Here is an 18,375-nt window from a genome sequence, read left to right as displayed (position 1 = left end):
GAAGTTCCCCATTTTTGTGGCTTTTTGGGGTTAATTGTTTACATTTAAACATTACTGGATAGTTTTCCTGAAGATTGGAAATTGGGTAGGGGAGATTGAAATCCCCCATTTTGGGCGCTTTTTGGGGGTTAATTGCTTACGTTTTAAACATTTCTGGATAGTCTTCCTGAAGATTGGAAATTGGGTAGGGGAGATTGGGATTCTCCATTTTTGGAGTGTTTTTTGGGTTAATTCCTTATATTTAAGCATTTCTGGATAATTTTCCTGAATATCTGAAATTGGGTGGCAGAGATCCCAGTTTTGGGGATTTTTGGGGGGTTGATTGCTTATATTTGATTATTTCTGGATAATTTTCTTGAAGATCTGAGGCTTGCTGATAGAATTGAGCCAGGCTTATAGATCGGAGATTATTGATAACTTAATCAATAAGTGCAGAGGCTGTTAACCCATCAGGACATATAATTAGTATATATTATATTATATTATATTCACGCTGGTTTAAGAAAAATCCAAGACATTTGAAAGATTTTTGTAATCTGAAAACGCGTAAAGAATTTTTATTGGCGTAACAAGCATTTTATTGGAATGTAACACATATGTGACATATTCTAAAGAAACATTGTATCTTCTTCTAAATGTATGTAAATGAACAAAGTTGATACGAAATATCTAAATGGTCCCAAAATCCAAAATGTTTGTTAGGATTTGGGGGAATCTTTTAAGGACAAAAAAAGTTTAGGGTCCTTTTTTATATCATAATGATGGTACCAAGGCGAGTATTCGGCTAACATCAGACCAAACCAGGCAGGTCCTTGTGCATGAATACAAAGATGAGTCACAGATTTGAAGCTGAGCTAACCGCCGGAAATCTGCTACATTTGAAATCCGGAAATCGGGAAATTGCAGCAAATCTCTGCGTTTTTTCTTAGACTGTTTAGGGCAAATAAACCAAATATATATATATATATATATACTGTATATAAATTAATTCAGGTTAAAAAAATCTATAAAGCTAAGTGGGAAATATTACCCTTCCCAGGGGTAAAAGGCAGTATCTGGGAGGAGAGGGGTGGGAGAGACCATCTGCATTACCGAGGTGACAATCGCTTCTGGCTTTTGAAGAGACAGAAGTTATGAGTCCCACCGAGAACAAAATCTTCTCCTATTACTGTCCTTTTATTAGCGTGTTGGGTTCCCTGCTGCACCCGGCATATTTTGGGAGGATAGCAGGCTGGACATCAGCAAAACCCCTGTGGGTGTTGCAGATAGGAGGGTTCAAAGTATCCTGTTTAGTTTGGCCAGTCCCTCTCCCAAGCAGCTGTGCCCCTCTGCCCCCCCCCCCTATGCCTATCCCAAATCTCTGTGCCCCTCTTCCTTTCCTTGATTCCCTCCCTTGATTACTACCGGTGGAGGTTAAGAGAAGCGGTTTCGGGATTTAACCCGGAGGACAGGACACTAAACCTTCATGTTCTGACATGTCGGGTGAAACTTAGAGGACATGCTGCTTTTCACAGCAGGCTTTCCACCTTGTTGAGTTGGTTCTTGTCAGGTGGAAGAAATGCCCTGTGGGGCCGATTTAAAAACTCAGCAAGGTCACAGTGAGACATACTATACTGACGCCTGCGTGTGTGTATGAGTATGAGTTGTATGTGTGTATTTATCCGCATAATATGTGTGAGTTGTTGGTGTATAAGTGTGTGTCTCTGCGCATAAGTGTGTGTTTTGGATCCCTTTATGAATTCACACTTTGCCACCCTGTTTGGAGTTGGACCCCGTTTGGCTTCACGCCACCCCCTTAAGGACTAGGTCTTCCCGGTTTCATTGCTGTCCCTGGAGAAAGTCTGGCAGATGACCCATGAATACCTACAGTACATTTATTTTGGGCAGAAGATGTCTCCAATGACTTAGAATCCCAACAAAAGCAATTATTAACAGCAATATGTATCAAGAATTACTCCAGAACTCATTTGGGGTAACTTCAGATGCAATGGAGAAGAGATCTAGAACGTCGGGTTGTTTTTGGCTATTGACACAGCCTTCTGGCAATCGTCAAATGATATCATTCGTTATTCTGTGTCATTCGAACAATGGCCGGCGTTTGTTATAAAAGCAGCAGAAGGTTCATGTCCCCTTAGGCTTGTTTTATGTATAAAACTTTAATATAAAAGAGAACATGAGACTCTAGATAAAAATAAACATCGTAGGAATTTGCTGATTAGGAGAGAGAGAGAAAAAAATCTTCCTAGAATTTTCATATTCATTTAGAATTCTGGGTTTAAGAATTCTGAGTATTTCTGAGTGGTTTTTTTTAAGTGTTAATTTAAAGCAAAGGAGTTGTGTAAGTGGAACAGCCTTCAAGGGGAGGTGGTGAGGCTATCATGACGTTAAGACAGGGCCAAGGACCATGTAAGGTTTGAGCTCTTAGAGCAGGTGGAAAAAAGGGCAAAATATACAGGCTTTATGGCTCTTATCTGCTGAAAATATATGTTTCTGTTCAGCCCTTAGATCTAGTTTTATTGTCGGCATGGCTGATAAGTTTGAAGATCCTTTATCATAATCAAGTAGGACTTTGTGTCCCCATTTAATTATTTGTCATCACACTGTCTTGATTGAAGAAGACGCCAACAGACCCCAACAGAACCTAAGGGCCAATTGCTGAAGATAAGAGTGTTAGCTCCTGTAATCAGCAACTTCACAGGCGAGGGTAATGTTTAATGCATAACATACAGGCGCTAGAATAAACATTCCCTCATCCAAAAGCGTGTCTGTAATCTCCGTTCTTAGTACCTTAAATCACCTGGAATAGCAGAGCAATCAATGTGGTGTATTCTTTCTCTTTTGAAGTGGCGTTTGTAAATGCTGGTCTTGAAGGGGCGCTTACTGGAGCTGCACATGCTGTCAGTTTGCAGAATTGCGGTCTAGAACCCTTTCATTTAATGCATAAAATGTATGACTCAAGTTGAGTTGCGATGAGTTACATCATCCACCTTGACTTAGTTGACTGAAACTATACAACGTATCTATTCATGATGGTGAAGTTAATTGGCAGCTCAACACAACTTGAAATAATTTCAGGTGAACTCATTTATAGGCTGGACTGGAGATGAGGCGGTTCCGGCACATTGTGGCAAGTGGGTGGCAAATTACATATAAGTCAGGTTAACCAGAGTCTCCAGCTCGATAAAATCCAAATGACTCATCAAGAGAAGGTGACCATTGCTACCACTCAGACTCAACTCAGACTCAAATGATGACTCAACTGACAGACTTGAGTGACAGACCCAAATGTCCGACACGACAGACCCGACTGCGGAAGACTCGCAATGTCCGACACAACAGACCCAACTGTTGTAGACTCATAATGTCCAACACGACAGATCTAGGCTCAACATGTAGTTCTCGTGAACAGGTTTTGAAGTTGATACGTTTTTTGGGCCACCATAGAAAAAGTCCTTCTGAACTTCAGAGGTTTCAGATGGAAAGAGAAGGCGAGTCTTTAGTTGAACTTGATACCCTTTATATACCTTCAGCACCTCAGAGGTCTCGTCTTTCCATCTGATGAAGACACCTCTGAATTCCAGAAAACTGTTTTTTCTATGGAGGCCCCAAAACTGGTATCAACTTCATAACATATTCACATGACTTGATATTGAGCCTAGCTCTGTTGTGTTGGACATTATAAGTCTCCGGCAGTTGGTTCTGTCATGTCGGTGACATTATGAGGCTTCTCTTGCTCTAATATGACTATATCCATCGGACATTCTCATCAATTCTTAGAAAACTGGAAAATATTCAAGTCAACGTATTCAATATCAGTATAAATGACGGAAAATGCAATGTTTAAGGATTCACTATATATTGAATGAAATACATTTTATGGATATATCATATAAAAAAAGAATGAATGCACTTGATACATGTAGTAGAACCCAATCTATATTTTATGGTTCCATGTTTTCCAACTGACCCCTGAAATCTCAGGGAGAAAGGGTCTGTAATAAGAAAATTCCGCTTATGTTATATATTTTTTTTCTAGATGATATACGTCGGGTTGTCAACGCAGTATGAAAAAGTCACCGGCCGCCACGCGGGACGGAAACACAGCCTCAAGGTACGCGCTGCCCTGTGTGTTGGACAGATTAATTTTATAGAATTACTATAATGAATAAAAATAATAATCGAATATTATTTTAAATAGAAATTAACCATAAATTGTCATTTTATATTTTTTTAAATGGATTTATTGGATTTTATAGTGAAAAATCCAGCCTGCCATGGAAAGTTTTTACGCCAAGGAGTATTTTGGGCACCCCGCTAAGCTCTGCAGTGATTCGCTGTTATGACCAACCAATAAGAAAGGGGGGGGGGTCAAATGCATGATGGGAAAGTGTGTTCTAAACACCAGAGATAGGTAGCACTCATTGAGATGTGTTGAAAGGTTTATATACTGAGAGAGTTAATATTTAATTAATTAATATATATTCATAAAAATAATATGTAAATTAAATGCTAAAAACAGATTTTTTTTCTCCCTCACTTTGTGGTTTACACCAATTTAATAACATCGAAAATATAGATTATATACAAAAAAAAAATATAATATTTAAAAAAATAAATCTACGATTTCTAGAGTTTCATTTTAAAGCAGAATTTAAAATAAATAATTAAAAATGAAACCAGCGCACACCCTAAATCTCGCTATTCACACCATAAATCATCTTGCCATCCTCTCGACACCTGAACTTTTCGCCTGAAGTTTGGGCTTTAAATATAGCGGTCGCCCTACGTTCAGACACGTTCGCGCGTTAATGTGAGAGAAGACATGAATTTATTCAGTGACGGCATTAACATGTTGCCGCTAACAGAATGATTATGAAATAACCCAGGTTACTGCCTAAGGCTCTTGGTGAAGTGGAAACCCTTGCCGTAGGCCAAAGCAAACAATATTTATCCCCAAGGTCGCCCCCCCCTGCATTCTGGGAGTTCATTGGTTAAGACTTCAGGACAAATCTATACTGGGAGAGGGCTGTTTGACAGATTGCAAGCTCTTCAGACCAGATTTTGGTCGCTAAAGCAAATCTTCATTAGCTTAGGTTCTTTATTTGTGTGTCAAAGGGAAATATTACGTTTTTTCCTCCCCATCTCACAGATCAAGACTGTTTATTTTTAGGATAAAGTGAGCGATGTGGACTCCTGAGTCCGGCAGGGTTGGTGGTCCGTGTTGTGACATTTTGGAGGAATGTCAATAACTTTTGAGGAATGGAAGCTCAATAAATAGCTTCACATTAACACCCCCCATTAATACCCCCCAATGCTTTGAATGGTCAAAGAGCTACTTGAAGAGAGGGGCACCAGGGGAGGAAAGAGGTGCATCGGAGGTGGCGAAAGAGGGGGCACCAGGGGAGGAAAGACAGCATCAAGAGAGGAAAGAGGGACACCAGGGGAGGAAAGACAGCATCAGGAGTGGAAAGAGGGGCTGCAGGGGAGGAAAGAGATGCATCATGGGAGTAGCAAGGGGCATCAGGGGAGAAAAAAGGGTACTGAGGAGGAAAAAAGAACACAAGGGATGAAAGGGGGCATCAGTAGAGGAAAGAGGGAAACTTGGGTTTTGGAAACAATAGAGGGACGTAAAAGCAGACATTTGGGTGGTATGGCTTTTAATGAATAAAATTTAAATAATTCACTATTTCTTTGTTTCTATCTAACTCTAGTAGGCCGTATTTACCGGATACAGAATATACGGCGTTTGCCAACTCGAAACCCGATATATAGATACAGTCATTCAATCTCTGGCGCAGCGAAAGTTATTTACAGCACTGCTGAGCACGCCGGGCACTTCCGTTCCATGAAAATCCTAATTAATTTTAGTCGGTACAACATCACAGACCACGAACTCTAAACCCTCGGCTCGTAGATACTAATCTATATTCAATATTTATCATCTCTTTCTGTGGCAGGATGACCCCTCTCTAATCAATTCTAATTAGTGTTCCCTCCGTATTTATAATCCACCCTGCGTCCCCCCCCCGCTGCTGAATCCCCTAATTAACCCCTTGAATGGTCTGTGCACGATAATGGAAAGCATTAGTTACAAAGTATCATCAAAGACATTACCAATGAAAATGTATCCCCTGCCTGTAGGCAGACTATCAATTAATAGATTAATACGGGTGTCACATTCTATGATTTTTTTTATATATAAATGTTGTTTTCTTTAGAAATTGGAGTTCTTTTTTAGCGCTTCTATATATTTCAACAGGTAAAAAAAATAAAAAATATATATTTTAATCTGAATACAGGTTGAGCGGTATCAGGAAGGTTCCTAGATGTTGGCTGGAAGAGCCATTCCCCAAAAGACCGATTGACCTACTTGTTAAATATCTAATAAAGCTGTGTCACAAAATGCCATAGATCACGGTGATTGGTTAACAGTGAAGAAGTAAAATGAATCATTTTATCTGAGTTAAAAAGTGTCAGTTTGTTCTCAGCGGGGCTCATTTTCATGGAAATTGTCCAAAAATGGGAGGTCATTAGGCCTTCGGTATAACAAAGTGACTGGTTTCGTAGAACTGCCAATTGGCCAAAGGGTAAAAGGCGTAAATATTACAGGTCACACCGGTTTCTGTTTGTTAAAGAGGAAGTGATGGGTACCTTTTTCGTCCATGTTGTATCCATGGTTGGTTATCTTGTGTTACAATTCTTGGTTGGGAGATAAGTCCTCTTCGGTCTTTCTGCTTCCTATTTGGAGAACCTGGTGGCCTTGCTGTCCCTGGTGGGCTGAGCCAGTCCCTGATAGAAAAGCACCATAGAGATCTGTCACAGTCTGTGAAGGACAGAGGGGACGGTGAGACTTCTAAGCGATCTTCTTCTATAATGTAGGAAGTAGAAGCTTACCATGGGATTTATCTGCTTAACATGAATCGTTCTCGGTGTCCTCCTTTAGTACGTTGTTGCTGTGAATTTCCTTTCATAGGATTAAAATTCTCTTTATTTTTTCTTTGTTTTTGGGGATGAGGTCTCATAGGTCACCCTTATGAATCTGAACAGACTGGTCATTCTGGTTTCCATGTAAATCAGATGCATTTTGTCGGAACATAGAACACATATTAGCAAATACCTCCCTATGACATGTAAATCACTCTCCAAACTGGTTTTCAAAATATTGTCCATCATTGTCAATGTATGGTTTTGGTCACTAAAACCAACTCCCTGTATTAGTCCAATTGGAGAGCTAATTGGAGGTTGTTTTGGTAAGAGGTCTCATATTTTGTCTTCCCGTCTTTCAGCAGAAATCTCTGCACCGTGGAAAGCGAGCCTGGGTCATCGACACGTTTGAGTTGGAAGAAGAACTGCCCGGTCCTTACCCAAAGCTCATTGGCACGGTCAGTCCTGTTCACCTCTTTTCCGCCTACCTTATGAAGACGCGCATGGGGTTCTTTTAAGAGCTGAAATGAAAGACCCCAGAAAACAGGCATCAAAGCTGGGGCAATTAACAGCTCTGCTCTTCAGCCACCAGCCGTTTTAGCTTAAATGCTGCCCCTGACAAACCTCAACCTTCTAAGCCCATGCCCAGTACACTGGGGGTAATAAACACATAGAATGGTCATCTCATACATACATGCCTGGAAGGTCCCGCTGATTCAGTGGGTGGTCCCGCTGACATGGCGGGATACATGTAGTTGTTGGAGGGGGAATGGGACGAGCCGTAAAGTCGCTCCTGCGACCTGGAGTTTCCTGCAGTGACCCTGAGACGCTTTACCTCGGGGGCCAAAATCTGAGAATTCTCTGGTATGGATACATATATGTAACTTTTTAGAACATGAAAACACAGCTTTATAGGTTTATTCAGTGCACTGAACTGTAAAATGTAGAATCTGTTAAGATTAACAGATTACAAATTACAAAAACCCCCCAAAGCAGACGGTCTATCAGCTCTACCCCAAAATGTTTAAATCCTTTTAGAACCCCTCGTTCTACTTATTCCTACATTCTATACAGAGTCATTTTCTGTTTTTTTTTAAAGGGGTAAGAAGGTATTTACCGGACTAGGCGTTATTTACTCCCTGGATCTGACACACCTTGAAAGAGCCTACAGGGAAACATACTCCTTGTTTGGCCATAAATCATATTTTCTCCTGTTCTTCAGGAAATGTTATTTTCAATGGAAATGTAAAAAATAAAAAACAAAAATTTTTCATATTTTATTACCTCTCTTGCAACATCAGAAAATTCATGACGGATCGTTTGCTGATTTAAAAGCCGTTTATCACCCGCAAGTAAAATGATTTTGGAGGGTGCCTGGAGGTATCAGGTGATACATTTCCATATAGATATAATTCACCATTAACACCGTAGTGTCCATAATCACTCAGAACTGGAAGGTATTTCACCATCCATGAGCTGTATCCATGACCCCAGCTTAGTAGGTACCAAGTTGAACCATTTCTTCCTGAAAAAAGTTACATTACCTCTATAACCCAATTCTACAAGAAACACTATAATTCTATTGAGTTACGCATTCTATTGTTTAGGAGGTTCCATGGTCAATAGGACAATCCTGGTTTGGGACTTGAGGCCAACAATGCCTTTGTTGACCTTGTCAATGTCACCCAAACATCTCTGGGTAACCCCCAAACTTCTGTAACAGTCTATCATATTTATTACTGTACCCTTGTAGAATGTGGTGGAACCCCAGTGAAGTTCTCATAGCCCACCAATAGCCGCAACTTGAACCAAAACAATGATGTTCCTTTCAAGTCTGTAACAAGGGACACAAGACGAAACAATTCCACTTTTGTTATGTATTTGCAAGTCAAGATCTCTGTGGGTTATAATGAATTAGTTGTTCAAACACTCTCTTCTATGTGGTCATATTTAAATGTATTTCTGTTTAGAGAGGGGTCACAAGTCACCAAGGCACAGCCATTAATGGTCTTTCTTCTTCATCCATGTCCGGCAGGTGAAAGTGGAAGAAGACTATCAAATGAGGTACAGGCTGACGGGGAAAGGCGTGGACGAAGACCCCAAGGGGCTTTTCCACATTAACGAAGATGATGGATCTATTTATGTGCATCGAAAAGTCGATTTTGAACAAACAAAAATGTTCCACGTGAGTCCACTGTCTGAGGATTATATAGAAGGCAATGAACCTGACCCCGATGTACTAAATCCAACGAAATAGTAAATACCCTTATGACCCATATCACATAATCACCTTCCTGCCTTAACTGTTTCTTAAAGGGAAGTCCCATGGAAATAAATATTTTTCTCCTTGAGTATAAATCCCAGCGCTGTACACAGTAACAACCCCCCCCCAGTGCTGTATACAGTAATAGCCTGTAATCAGTAATAGCCTCCAATGCTGTATACAGTAATATAACCCCCAGCCTCTAGGTTCATGACTGATCTGCCCATGTTAGTGACAGAAACAATCCACCTGTGCTCAAGCAGTTACAGGCTGCTGTTGGGAGCATTAGACGACAACATTTGAGAACTACCCACGTTGGCGCCAATGCGATTCTCCTTTGCAGCGAGACAGCGGACCGTTAGCCGTTATTGTTTCTCTCTCTCTCTCCTATTATCTGATCTCCTTTCCCCAGATAATTTCTGATAACTCTCCATCTGCCGTACGCTTCCCCCCTACCAGCTGCTACCCCCGGCGCCGCTCTCGTCTCATCCAGCCGTCGCATACTTTCTGCCCCAGTCGCATTTTAATTGCACCGTCTGTAAAAATTGTCGGAAAACTTTTTTCTTTTTTTATTCTTTTCCCCCCCCCTCCCTTCGCAGTGGAAATTCAACGCCATCAACAAAACCTCCCTTCAAGTGGGGACCAAACTAGGGATTCAGCTGAAGATCCTGGACATTAATGACAACGCTCCGCAGTTCAGCAAAAAGTCTTATGAAGTCTCGGTTAATGAAAGCGTTATCCAAGGTACAGAACACACCATCTGCTTGCCGCTCCGCTGGGTCACCCCGGCAGCTCTCCCCAGCTAGCTGCTAATTGCACCGCCAGCCTTGCACGCACTTCCACACGCTTTCCCCTCGATTTAATTGCTACCTGATGCACCGATGACTAACTGCGCTCACCGAAAACTTTAAAAAAAAAAAATCTCCCTTTTTTATGATACAAATTATCAGTCGACATACAAATACCTCAACGCCCTTCGTGTCATCTTCCAACTGGTTGAAGGTGTCTTTGATTTGGTTTTTTTTTTTTCATGTTGATTTAACAAAATACCAAATTATTTTCGTGAGCCGAAAGCTGAACTCTCGTAGCTCAACAAAAGGTGTTTCTAAACATTTACAAAAGTTTCTTCTTAAAAATATATATTTTTTAAGACAAACACTACCTTAACCCTCTTTCACCCTATTAGAAATGAATCGTAGCTATTTTATAATAAAATAATATTTATTAGAAAAAATTATAATACAATATTAGTAATAACAAATAAAATAATAATAATAAAATAATAATAATTTGTACGGGGTTCTGAAGTGTCCCGCAGTTTTGCCGCTATAAAGATTTGTATAATAACAATGGTTTTCAATCAAAGACGACTTAAAAAAAAGAAAAATAGGTATCTGTTTAATTTTTTTAATTGAGTATAATTGGTTTACCCCCGCTAATGAGGACGTCTGATCGCCCTACTGGAAATTAAGACCCTTTTATTACGCCTACATCCCTTACAAAGCATTATCGGAACTTTGTAAATTATTTGCGCTCGTTACATCATCCGTAGGCATCTTGTGGACAGGTCAGTCTTGTGAAAATGAATTTTTGGGATGTTATCTTGTTATTTTGGGATTAAAAGAGCATCCTGGAGGCTTGGCTTTATGGTTAGTTAATTGGATAGAAGTGCCCGCCCTCTAAATTTTTTCCTTGTCTACTGAGAAGGTGGTAGATAAGTGGAACAGCCTCCCAGCAAAAGGGTAATACAGTGAGGGTATTCAACATACATGGGACAGGCATATGGCTCCTGAATCTTAGACGGGACCAACAACTGATTAAGGTTTAAGTCTTTAGAGCAGGAAAAAAAAGAGGGACTAGACGGGCCGAATGGGGATGATCTGCCGGCAGGGTCTATGTTTCTAATATCTATTAATGTTTTAGGGTACTTACTTCGGACCCCCCTAGAAAAGAAATATGAAACATTGTGTGTTACCAGGGTGACAAAGCTTGGCTTGTGTTTCAGGGAACACGGTCTATACGGTACTCGCCTACGACTTTGACGAAGAAGGAAGCCTTAACTCCAGGGTGGATTATCGGATCGTATCCCAAACGCCCGCAGACTCTGAGACCGAGTTCACCGTCGACAGGGAGAAGGGATTCATCTCATTTAAAGGATGCCTGGATTACGAGGTGCCGCCTTACTCTCTTCTGTCGTCACTACGGCAACAGCTAAACCATTTGCTAAAATAATATTCCGTCTCTTTTCTTAAATCTAGGATTTTACCTCCTTAAAGGAATGGGCATTTTTATTTTTTTATATACTATTGTCCCTTTTTCTCTAAAAATGTACGCAGAACATTTCTTCATCTACGCCCCCGTTGGTGCGTCAGTGGCACGACGGGTCGCGGCCGGGTTCCATCCCAAACTATCTGCCGGGAGGGGGATTAATGGGGTACCTAGTGGTATTTTGGGTTAAATGAAGTGCTTTATATGTTTGTTTTGCTCTCTTAGAATTCCTAAGGAGAATATTAGAACACAAGATTTTTTTTCTTCATTTTTTTGTTAAATGATACATTAAAAGGTTATGGAATCTTTTTTATTTGGAAATTCTTATAAAATAAACTCCAAAATTTTATACAAACTCTAGAACTTGTAGCTTTCCACGACTCGTATGAGTCATTTATATTTTGTTACCAAACGCCCACTTCCTTCCCTCGGAATGTTTAATAAGAGTCTACGATGTTTTTGGAAAATTTACTTAAAAATGACATCATCACCATCATCATTTTAAAAAAAAATTTGATTTTCCTGCTAATAACTCTTTGACAGAGGAATAAAAATTACAAATTGGTCATTGAAGCCAAAGACAACGGAGCAGAAATCCAGCAGAGCAGCCAATGCGAGGTTCGGGTGACGGTCTTGGATCGGAATAACCATTCTCCGCAGTGGAGTTCGTCGCAGGTACGTCGCTCGATCTCGAATACCCGACAGAGTTTTTTTCCGGTGACACAAAATAATAACCAGTTATTTCAGCTTCTGTTTGCTCTCTCATTAATTAACGGGGATTTGTTAAACGAACTGCGTTTTTTCCCCAGCGTGTGGATGCTCACCAAACACAATAACGCCATGTTTAATTAACGAGCTGTCTCACCGTCATTTTGTGTCACGCTGATCCGCAGTTTGTTCATTTTAACAGAATTCCCCCGGCGGAGAGGAAATTTTCTTCTCTAATAGAACTCAATATGTGTTGATTTTAGAAACAGGAGAATAGTCACATTCCATTAAAAATTTCCTGTCCTCTGTTATTTCTTGCTGCTTTGGTGAACGATAGGATCCAGTGTACTCTGCAACGAAGGATCATGGGAAAGGAGGGGAAAATTTGCCTTAAATGCCCTGGTTTGTGCCCCTAATCTATTCTCACCTATAGCTCCAAACAGAGGTCCCAGAGCGCGAGGTCAACGTGACCATCTTAAGGTTTGGAGTCACCGATGGCGACACGCCTTACACACCTGGATGGCGGGCCGTCTACAAACTCGTCTCTGGGAATGATGATGGAAACTTCCAAATAATGACAGATCCCAAGACTAACGAAGGTCTCCTTACTGTCGTAAAGGTAAAAAAAATTGAAGACGCAGATACCGAGAGGGGGATGGTAGAAGAAGGGTAGGTTGTTGGGGAACACAACTGGATGCATTTGCCCCAAATACCATTAATACCCTCAAAAGTGATACGGCTTTAGGACTATAGGTGTTTGACGCAATATAATCCAATGCAAGGGTCAATGGTCTGTCCATGTATACACGATACAACCAAACAGGCCATGTATTTAACTTTGTATCTGGGTCGACGAGGCTTAAAACTTGATTTCTTAGTATGTATGGCATGTGTAGCCAACATGAAGCCCCTGGCCAACGACCTTGACACATTTTTGGATAGTCCTATTACATAATTTTTTTCTCCTGATAACAGTTATTATTCACCGCCTGTTTTGTGCTTTGCTGTAAACATTTTAATATTCTAAATGCCAATATTTATTTTATTTCTAATTATAATTAATATAATTTTTTGTATTTATGATAATTATAATATTTATTCTAATTATACATTATATATAAAAAAAATATTAAAATATATAAAATCCACAGAAATTTGGGGGGTTAACAGGCCTAATTGTGAATGAAAAATGACCACTTTTAAGGACAGATGTGGTTTTCTTCACTGCGGCTCATAGAAGCGAATGTTGGCTGAGTTTCACGGCGGGTAATCTATCATTTCCCCCCGAGTAAGGAGAGGCTGGTGAGATCCCGGGTGTAGCCGACTGTATAACAGTGATGGATCAGCCACCTAATCAGTTTTCAAAATGAGAGATTGTGAAGATTGCAAGTCCTTAAAGACGCTGTCATGGCCACCCATCAAATCCTAGCGAAGATGACAGAAGTGTGGAGTTTATTTCAAACAGATAAATTATGGCTTCTATTGATTGAGAGGGACCCACCGCCGGGAATTAAGCAACTCAGATTCCTGTTGATGTCAACCATATTTTATAAGAACCACAAGTTTAAATACATTCAATTTGTATATTTATGGTTGTTAATTGCATAGATTCTGTTGATAAGTGTAAATAGCTTCATGCTTCCTTTCAGAGGCTGGTCCCTTGTAGCTATGTTGGCTGCACCTCCATGATGGCGGCCTTGTCAGGAGGAGCTTGGAGGAGCCATTCTGAATTTTTGTTTAGAAGCCATCGAACAGATGATATAATGGAACACAGACTAAAGATGTAGAATATCAGTATAAGGATAAGGTGTTATATAGTAAAATGGTGCAACAGAATAATTGTGGATAGCATCTGGGTCACCCAAGGTGGAATTTTGGGCAAATTCTAGGCATTTTGTATCATCGCGTACATCATTATGAATATATGTCTTCTTTTGGTTTCCGTAGCCACTGGATTATGAGAAGGTCTCCCAATGCCAACTCTCTGTTCAGGTGGTCAACGAAGAGCCTCTGCATAGCTGCAAAATACTGAAGAAGACCCTGACAGGATTGTGGCAATTAGATAACGGCAAAAACCAAATTGCAAAGTTGATGGAGGAAGCTACTAAATCTGTGGTGGTGGATGTTCTCGATGTGAACGACCCCCCGCTGTTCATTCCGGATAAGATAACCATTTCAATGCAGGAACATTCCATGGAGAGCGGGACTGTGTTGGGAAAAGTGGAAGCCAAGGATATGGATTTGGCAAAACCAAATAAAATTAAGTAGGTATCTTGAGGGTTATCATAAGACGGAAACATATTGGATACCACCACCATGTGGTCGGTTTACCAAGAGGTTTCCAACAACCAGGAGGGCTCAGATTTCTATATCCAACAGTCTGACTTAAACAAAGAAATGTCTGTGGAAACTCTCTTCCAGAATAAAGCTAATTTACGCAATACATACAGTGTTCTTAGACATGTCATGTTTCTCGGATGGTTATAATTCATGCCTCTTGTCCCTGTTTGAGTTTTTTAAATAACATTTTCTAAGAAAACATTTAGCCTCAAGGACAATTTATGTGACTTTACCCGTATCTTGTTTGTCAGGTATGTTATAGAGAATGACACGGCTGGGTGGCTGTCCATGAACGAAGATACTGGAGTGATAACAGCCAAAGCACAGATGGACAGAGAGTCAGAATATGTGACTAACAGCAACTACGTCGTGAAGGTTCTGGCCGTCGATGACGGTAAGTGTGTGTTATAGCCGTGTCCTGTACATTTTCTCAAAGAACATCGAGACGTGTCATGAAATGTCTAGATATTTCCATAAATTGAGATGTGTTTGGTAGTCTGTATAGAGCTTCAACCCAACTCATTGTGCAAAGCCTCTGTTTTTTCTGGGTGCAGACTGATCTAGATCTTTATATGGCTCAATCATGTCGGGGGGGGGGTACAGCCATAAATACCCTCAAAAATACCCATACCCAACTAAATTAACTTATCTGTACCACTGAGCATGCACACTCAACATTTCTTTAACGCCTAAGCCTACAAAACATTTCCTGCACCCCAATACTCTAGAAAAGGTTCTACCGATTACCTAAACATCTAGATGATCCGCATCCCGCAACCCTAATCTTTATAGCGACACATTTCCTTTAGGTCTAAACTTTGTAACCCAAGAAACCATCACCCATTTTCTTTTTGGAGAAATATTCCTCCATTATCTTGTTGTAAGGCAGCACTAACTTTTAATCCTTTATTCACTTTTTTTTTCTAGGGGTCCCCTCAATGACGGGCACGGCCACATTGTTTATTAGCCTCAAAGATATCAACGATAATGTTCCCAGGTTGGAGAGTCCATACTTGACCACATGTTACAACGAGGAGGAGGCCCTCATCTCAGCATTGGTCATCGACAAGGATTTGGATCCATACTCTGGGCCGTTCCACTTTGATGTTCTAGACAAAGACTATGAGGCAAAACATTTAGAGCTGATCGCAAATAGTGGTAAGGGGCAAAAAATAGACGGGATAAAACCCACTTTTGTGGTGATATTCACTTATATATATATGGTACCGTTCAAAGGTTTGGGGTCACTTTGCTGTTTTCAGGGAGTACAAGGAAATTTCTAGCTGCAACATAATTGCAAAAGGGTTTTCTAACCATCAATTATCCTTTTAAACTTAAACTGGGATCAGCGAACACAACGTGCCATTGGAACACAGGAGTGATGGAAGTGATAAAGGGCCATTGGAACACAGGAGTGATGGGAGTGATAAAGGGCCATTGGCACACAGTAGTGATGGGAGTGATAAAGGGCCATTGGAACACAGGAGTGATGGGAGTGATAAAGGGCCTCTGTACATCTATGAAGAGATTCCATAAAAAATCAGCCGTTTCCAGCTACAATAGTCATTTATAACATTAACCTCATCTGCGCTGGATTTCTGTTCCATTTCATCTTATTTTAAATAAGACCAAATTTGTCTACCCCCCCAAAAAAAAACAAGGACATTTCTAAGTGACCCCAAACTTTTGAACAGTAGTGTGCATATATTTAATATTCAGATATATACAATGTATATATATTTATATAAAGCAACTGTTGATGAACTAAACATACTCCCAGGTATCTGGAGCCTCTTCCTTGTATTTATATTCTTTGTATAACATGTTCCAGTTGTTCAGAAATGATCTCAAAGTCTTCTAGAGATTGTGTAAATTCCATTCATCTGCCTTCTGACAGCTGGTAACAGTTACTTTTCAGATGACGGGTAGTAAACCAGCCCCATATTAGTGAACCTGCTGATCCGGTTATTGTAAGAATGCATTGAATTTTCTCCGTACGCATCAAACCTTCAATTCATAGCGTCCCCCGGGGCCAGAGCTCACAGCGAGAGGCCGATAAACAGCAATAAAATAACTGGGCGGAGGCGCCCGCTCCTCACTGAAACCTCGGCATTATCGCCTCGGCCGGTGGATTTGTTTGTAACATGTAAGACCTCCGATCATTTGTAAAAAAAAAAAAAAAGTCATAGTCACCGTATAAAATGAAGAATATATATATATTGTCTTTCATTTATAAAACTCCAACTTTTATATATTATTTATTTATTGCAAAGTACAATCCGATCCGTTACATATTCTCCAAATGAACGCGGCTCTTGGCGGATTGTACTATAGAGACTTGATTATGGTGGAAACCAAATGGTTTAGTTAGCGATCGTTATGAAAACCATTAGTGGTGAGGAGGTAAAGATAGTGTGAATAAAGTCACCCATATTCAAGCAGGAATTCCAGCTGTGATATAGCAGGGAGAAAAGCCCCAATCAGGACACTGAGTATCTGCCCATTCACGCTTATACTGGTGTAAATACCCTGAGAATCTGCTCATTTACCCTGAGACCATGAGATCGGGGGAAAATCCCTGAGAATCTGCTCATTTACCCTGAGATTGGGGTAAAAACCCTGAGAATCTGCCCCATTCACCCTAAGATTGGGGAAAAAACCCTGAGAATCTGCCCCATTCACCCCAAGACTGGGGTAAAAACTCTTTGAATCTTCCCATTCACCCTGAGACCCTGAGTATCGGCCTATTTACCCTGACAACCCGAGACTGGGGTAAAGATGGACTTGCCATATTTTGTTTTCTTTTGATGGATGCCATGTTTTGGCCTCACCGAGATCTGTAATCCCTGACAGTATACTCTGGTAACGTCTTCCGGTTATATTTTAGGGGATACGCTCCAGATCCGGAAACGGAAAGGCGCTCACCAAGGAAATCATACTTTGAACCTTGAGATCTACGACCGGCAAGGGACCACTTCGTTCCAGAAACTCACAGTGTATGTATGCGACTGTCTTGATGGAGATGCTTGCGTAGAAAAGATGAGTGGCCCACCTGTGCTGGGTGGAAGTGCCATTATTTTACTACTTCTGGCCATCGTCCTATTCTTGGGTATGTATTATTTATTATCCACTAAAACCTTAAAAATAATCAAATGTGTTTTTAAGGACTCATCCTCCCTCATCTTCTTGCAGCTCTCAGTTTGCTTTTGTGTAAATTCCAAACGAAGAAGGTGATGGTCCCTGTAGAGAGCGAGCCCTTGAACTCCATCATCGCGTACAACGAAGAAGGGGGCAACAAGGACTGTCAGGTGCGAACCCCTCGGGGGCTTTTGGGATGCTGTTCTTGGCCAAATAATCTCATTCTATCCATAGGCGGCCAAACAGTCCAATGATATCAATCCAACCTGACGACTGGCCATGATCAAGCTAACTACAACTACAAAGATAAAGTTTTAACCCATCTAGGGATACATTGCGATGCCCAATTTATTCTTCCATAAGTCACTCTTTCTGGTTACTCCATCAGGCAGAAAAGATGTAGCTCATCAGAGCTCTTACGTTCCATGATTCTTGGCATGAACTCACCATGACACGCTCTTTGTGCTTGTTTTTTAGGGGCCAGCAACTTTGAGTGAAAACGAGGATGAATTTACATCCAAAAATCAGGTAATAGAGCCATTGGTGTTAAATCAGTGATGCTGTGCGGTAGAAGCTATGGGGTCGCCCTAAAGTATCGTATCGGGCAAATGGTCCACTAGATGGACAAGTGGGCAGTTGCTCCTCGGAGTTGGCGTTGGGTCCATATTTCTCTAAAGACGCTTTTATCCTTAGAGCAACCATTAATTGCGCTCTATAGTGTGTGAAGGAACTGA

At 40.7% G+C, this 18,375-nt stretch overlaps 1 protein-coding gene across 1 annotated transcript in view; it reads left to right on the top strand.

Annotated features, from left to right (window-relative positions):
- Nucleotides 1-18,375, top strand: part of LOC149279269 (cadherin-like protein 26) — a 32,143-nt gene that overhangs the window by 4,714 nt on the left and 9,054 nt on the right. Inside the window, exons 2-14 of the mRNA XM_089501384.1 lie at nucleotides 4,037-4,111; nucleotides 7,287-7,382; nucleotides 8,960-9,109; nucleotides 9,787-9,931; nucleotides 11,193-11,359; nucleotides 11,999-12,130; nucleotides 12,597-12,782; nucleotides 14,111-14,427; nucleotides 14,755-14,897; nucleotides 15,431-15,661; nucleotides 17,391-17,612; nucleotides 17,696-17,811; nucleotides 18,119-18,169. Coding sequence (XP_089357510.1) covers nucleotides 4,037-4,111; nucleotides 7,287-7,382; nucleotides 8,960-9,109; nucleotides 9,787-9,931; nucleotides 11,193-11,359; nucleotides 11,999-12,130; nucleotides 12,597-12,782; nucleotides 14,111-14,427; nucleotides 14,755-14,897; nucleotides 15,431-15,661; nucleotides 17,391-17,612; nucleotides 17,696-17,811; nucleotides 18,119-18,169 — 2,031 coding nt within the window. The remainder of the gene's footprint in view (nucleotides 1-4,036; nucleotides 4,112-7,286; nucleotides 7,383-8,959; nucleotides 9,110-9,786; nucleotides 9,932-11,192; nucleotides 11,360-11,998; nucleotides 12,131-12,596; nucleotides 12,783-14,110; nucleotides 14,428-14,754; nucleotides 14,898-15,430; nucleotides 15,662-17,390; nucleotides 17,613-17,695; nucleotides 17,812-18,118; nucleotides 18,170-18,375) is intronic.

This window comes from Sceloporus occidentalis, unplaced genomic scaffold (assembly GCF_023333645.1).
Source record: "Sceloporus occidentalis isolate IW3139 unplaced genomic scaffold, rSceOcc1.0.p SCAF_173, whole genome shotgun sequence".
In the NCBI taxonomy this organism is placed as follows: domain Eukaryota; kingdom Metazoa; phylum Chordata; class Lepidosauria; order Squamata; family Phrynosomatidae; genus Sceloporus; species Sceloporus occidentalis.
The sequence above is the reverse complement of the archived record's forward strand: the minus strand, read 5'-3'. Positions and strand labels throughout refer to the sequence as shown.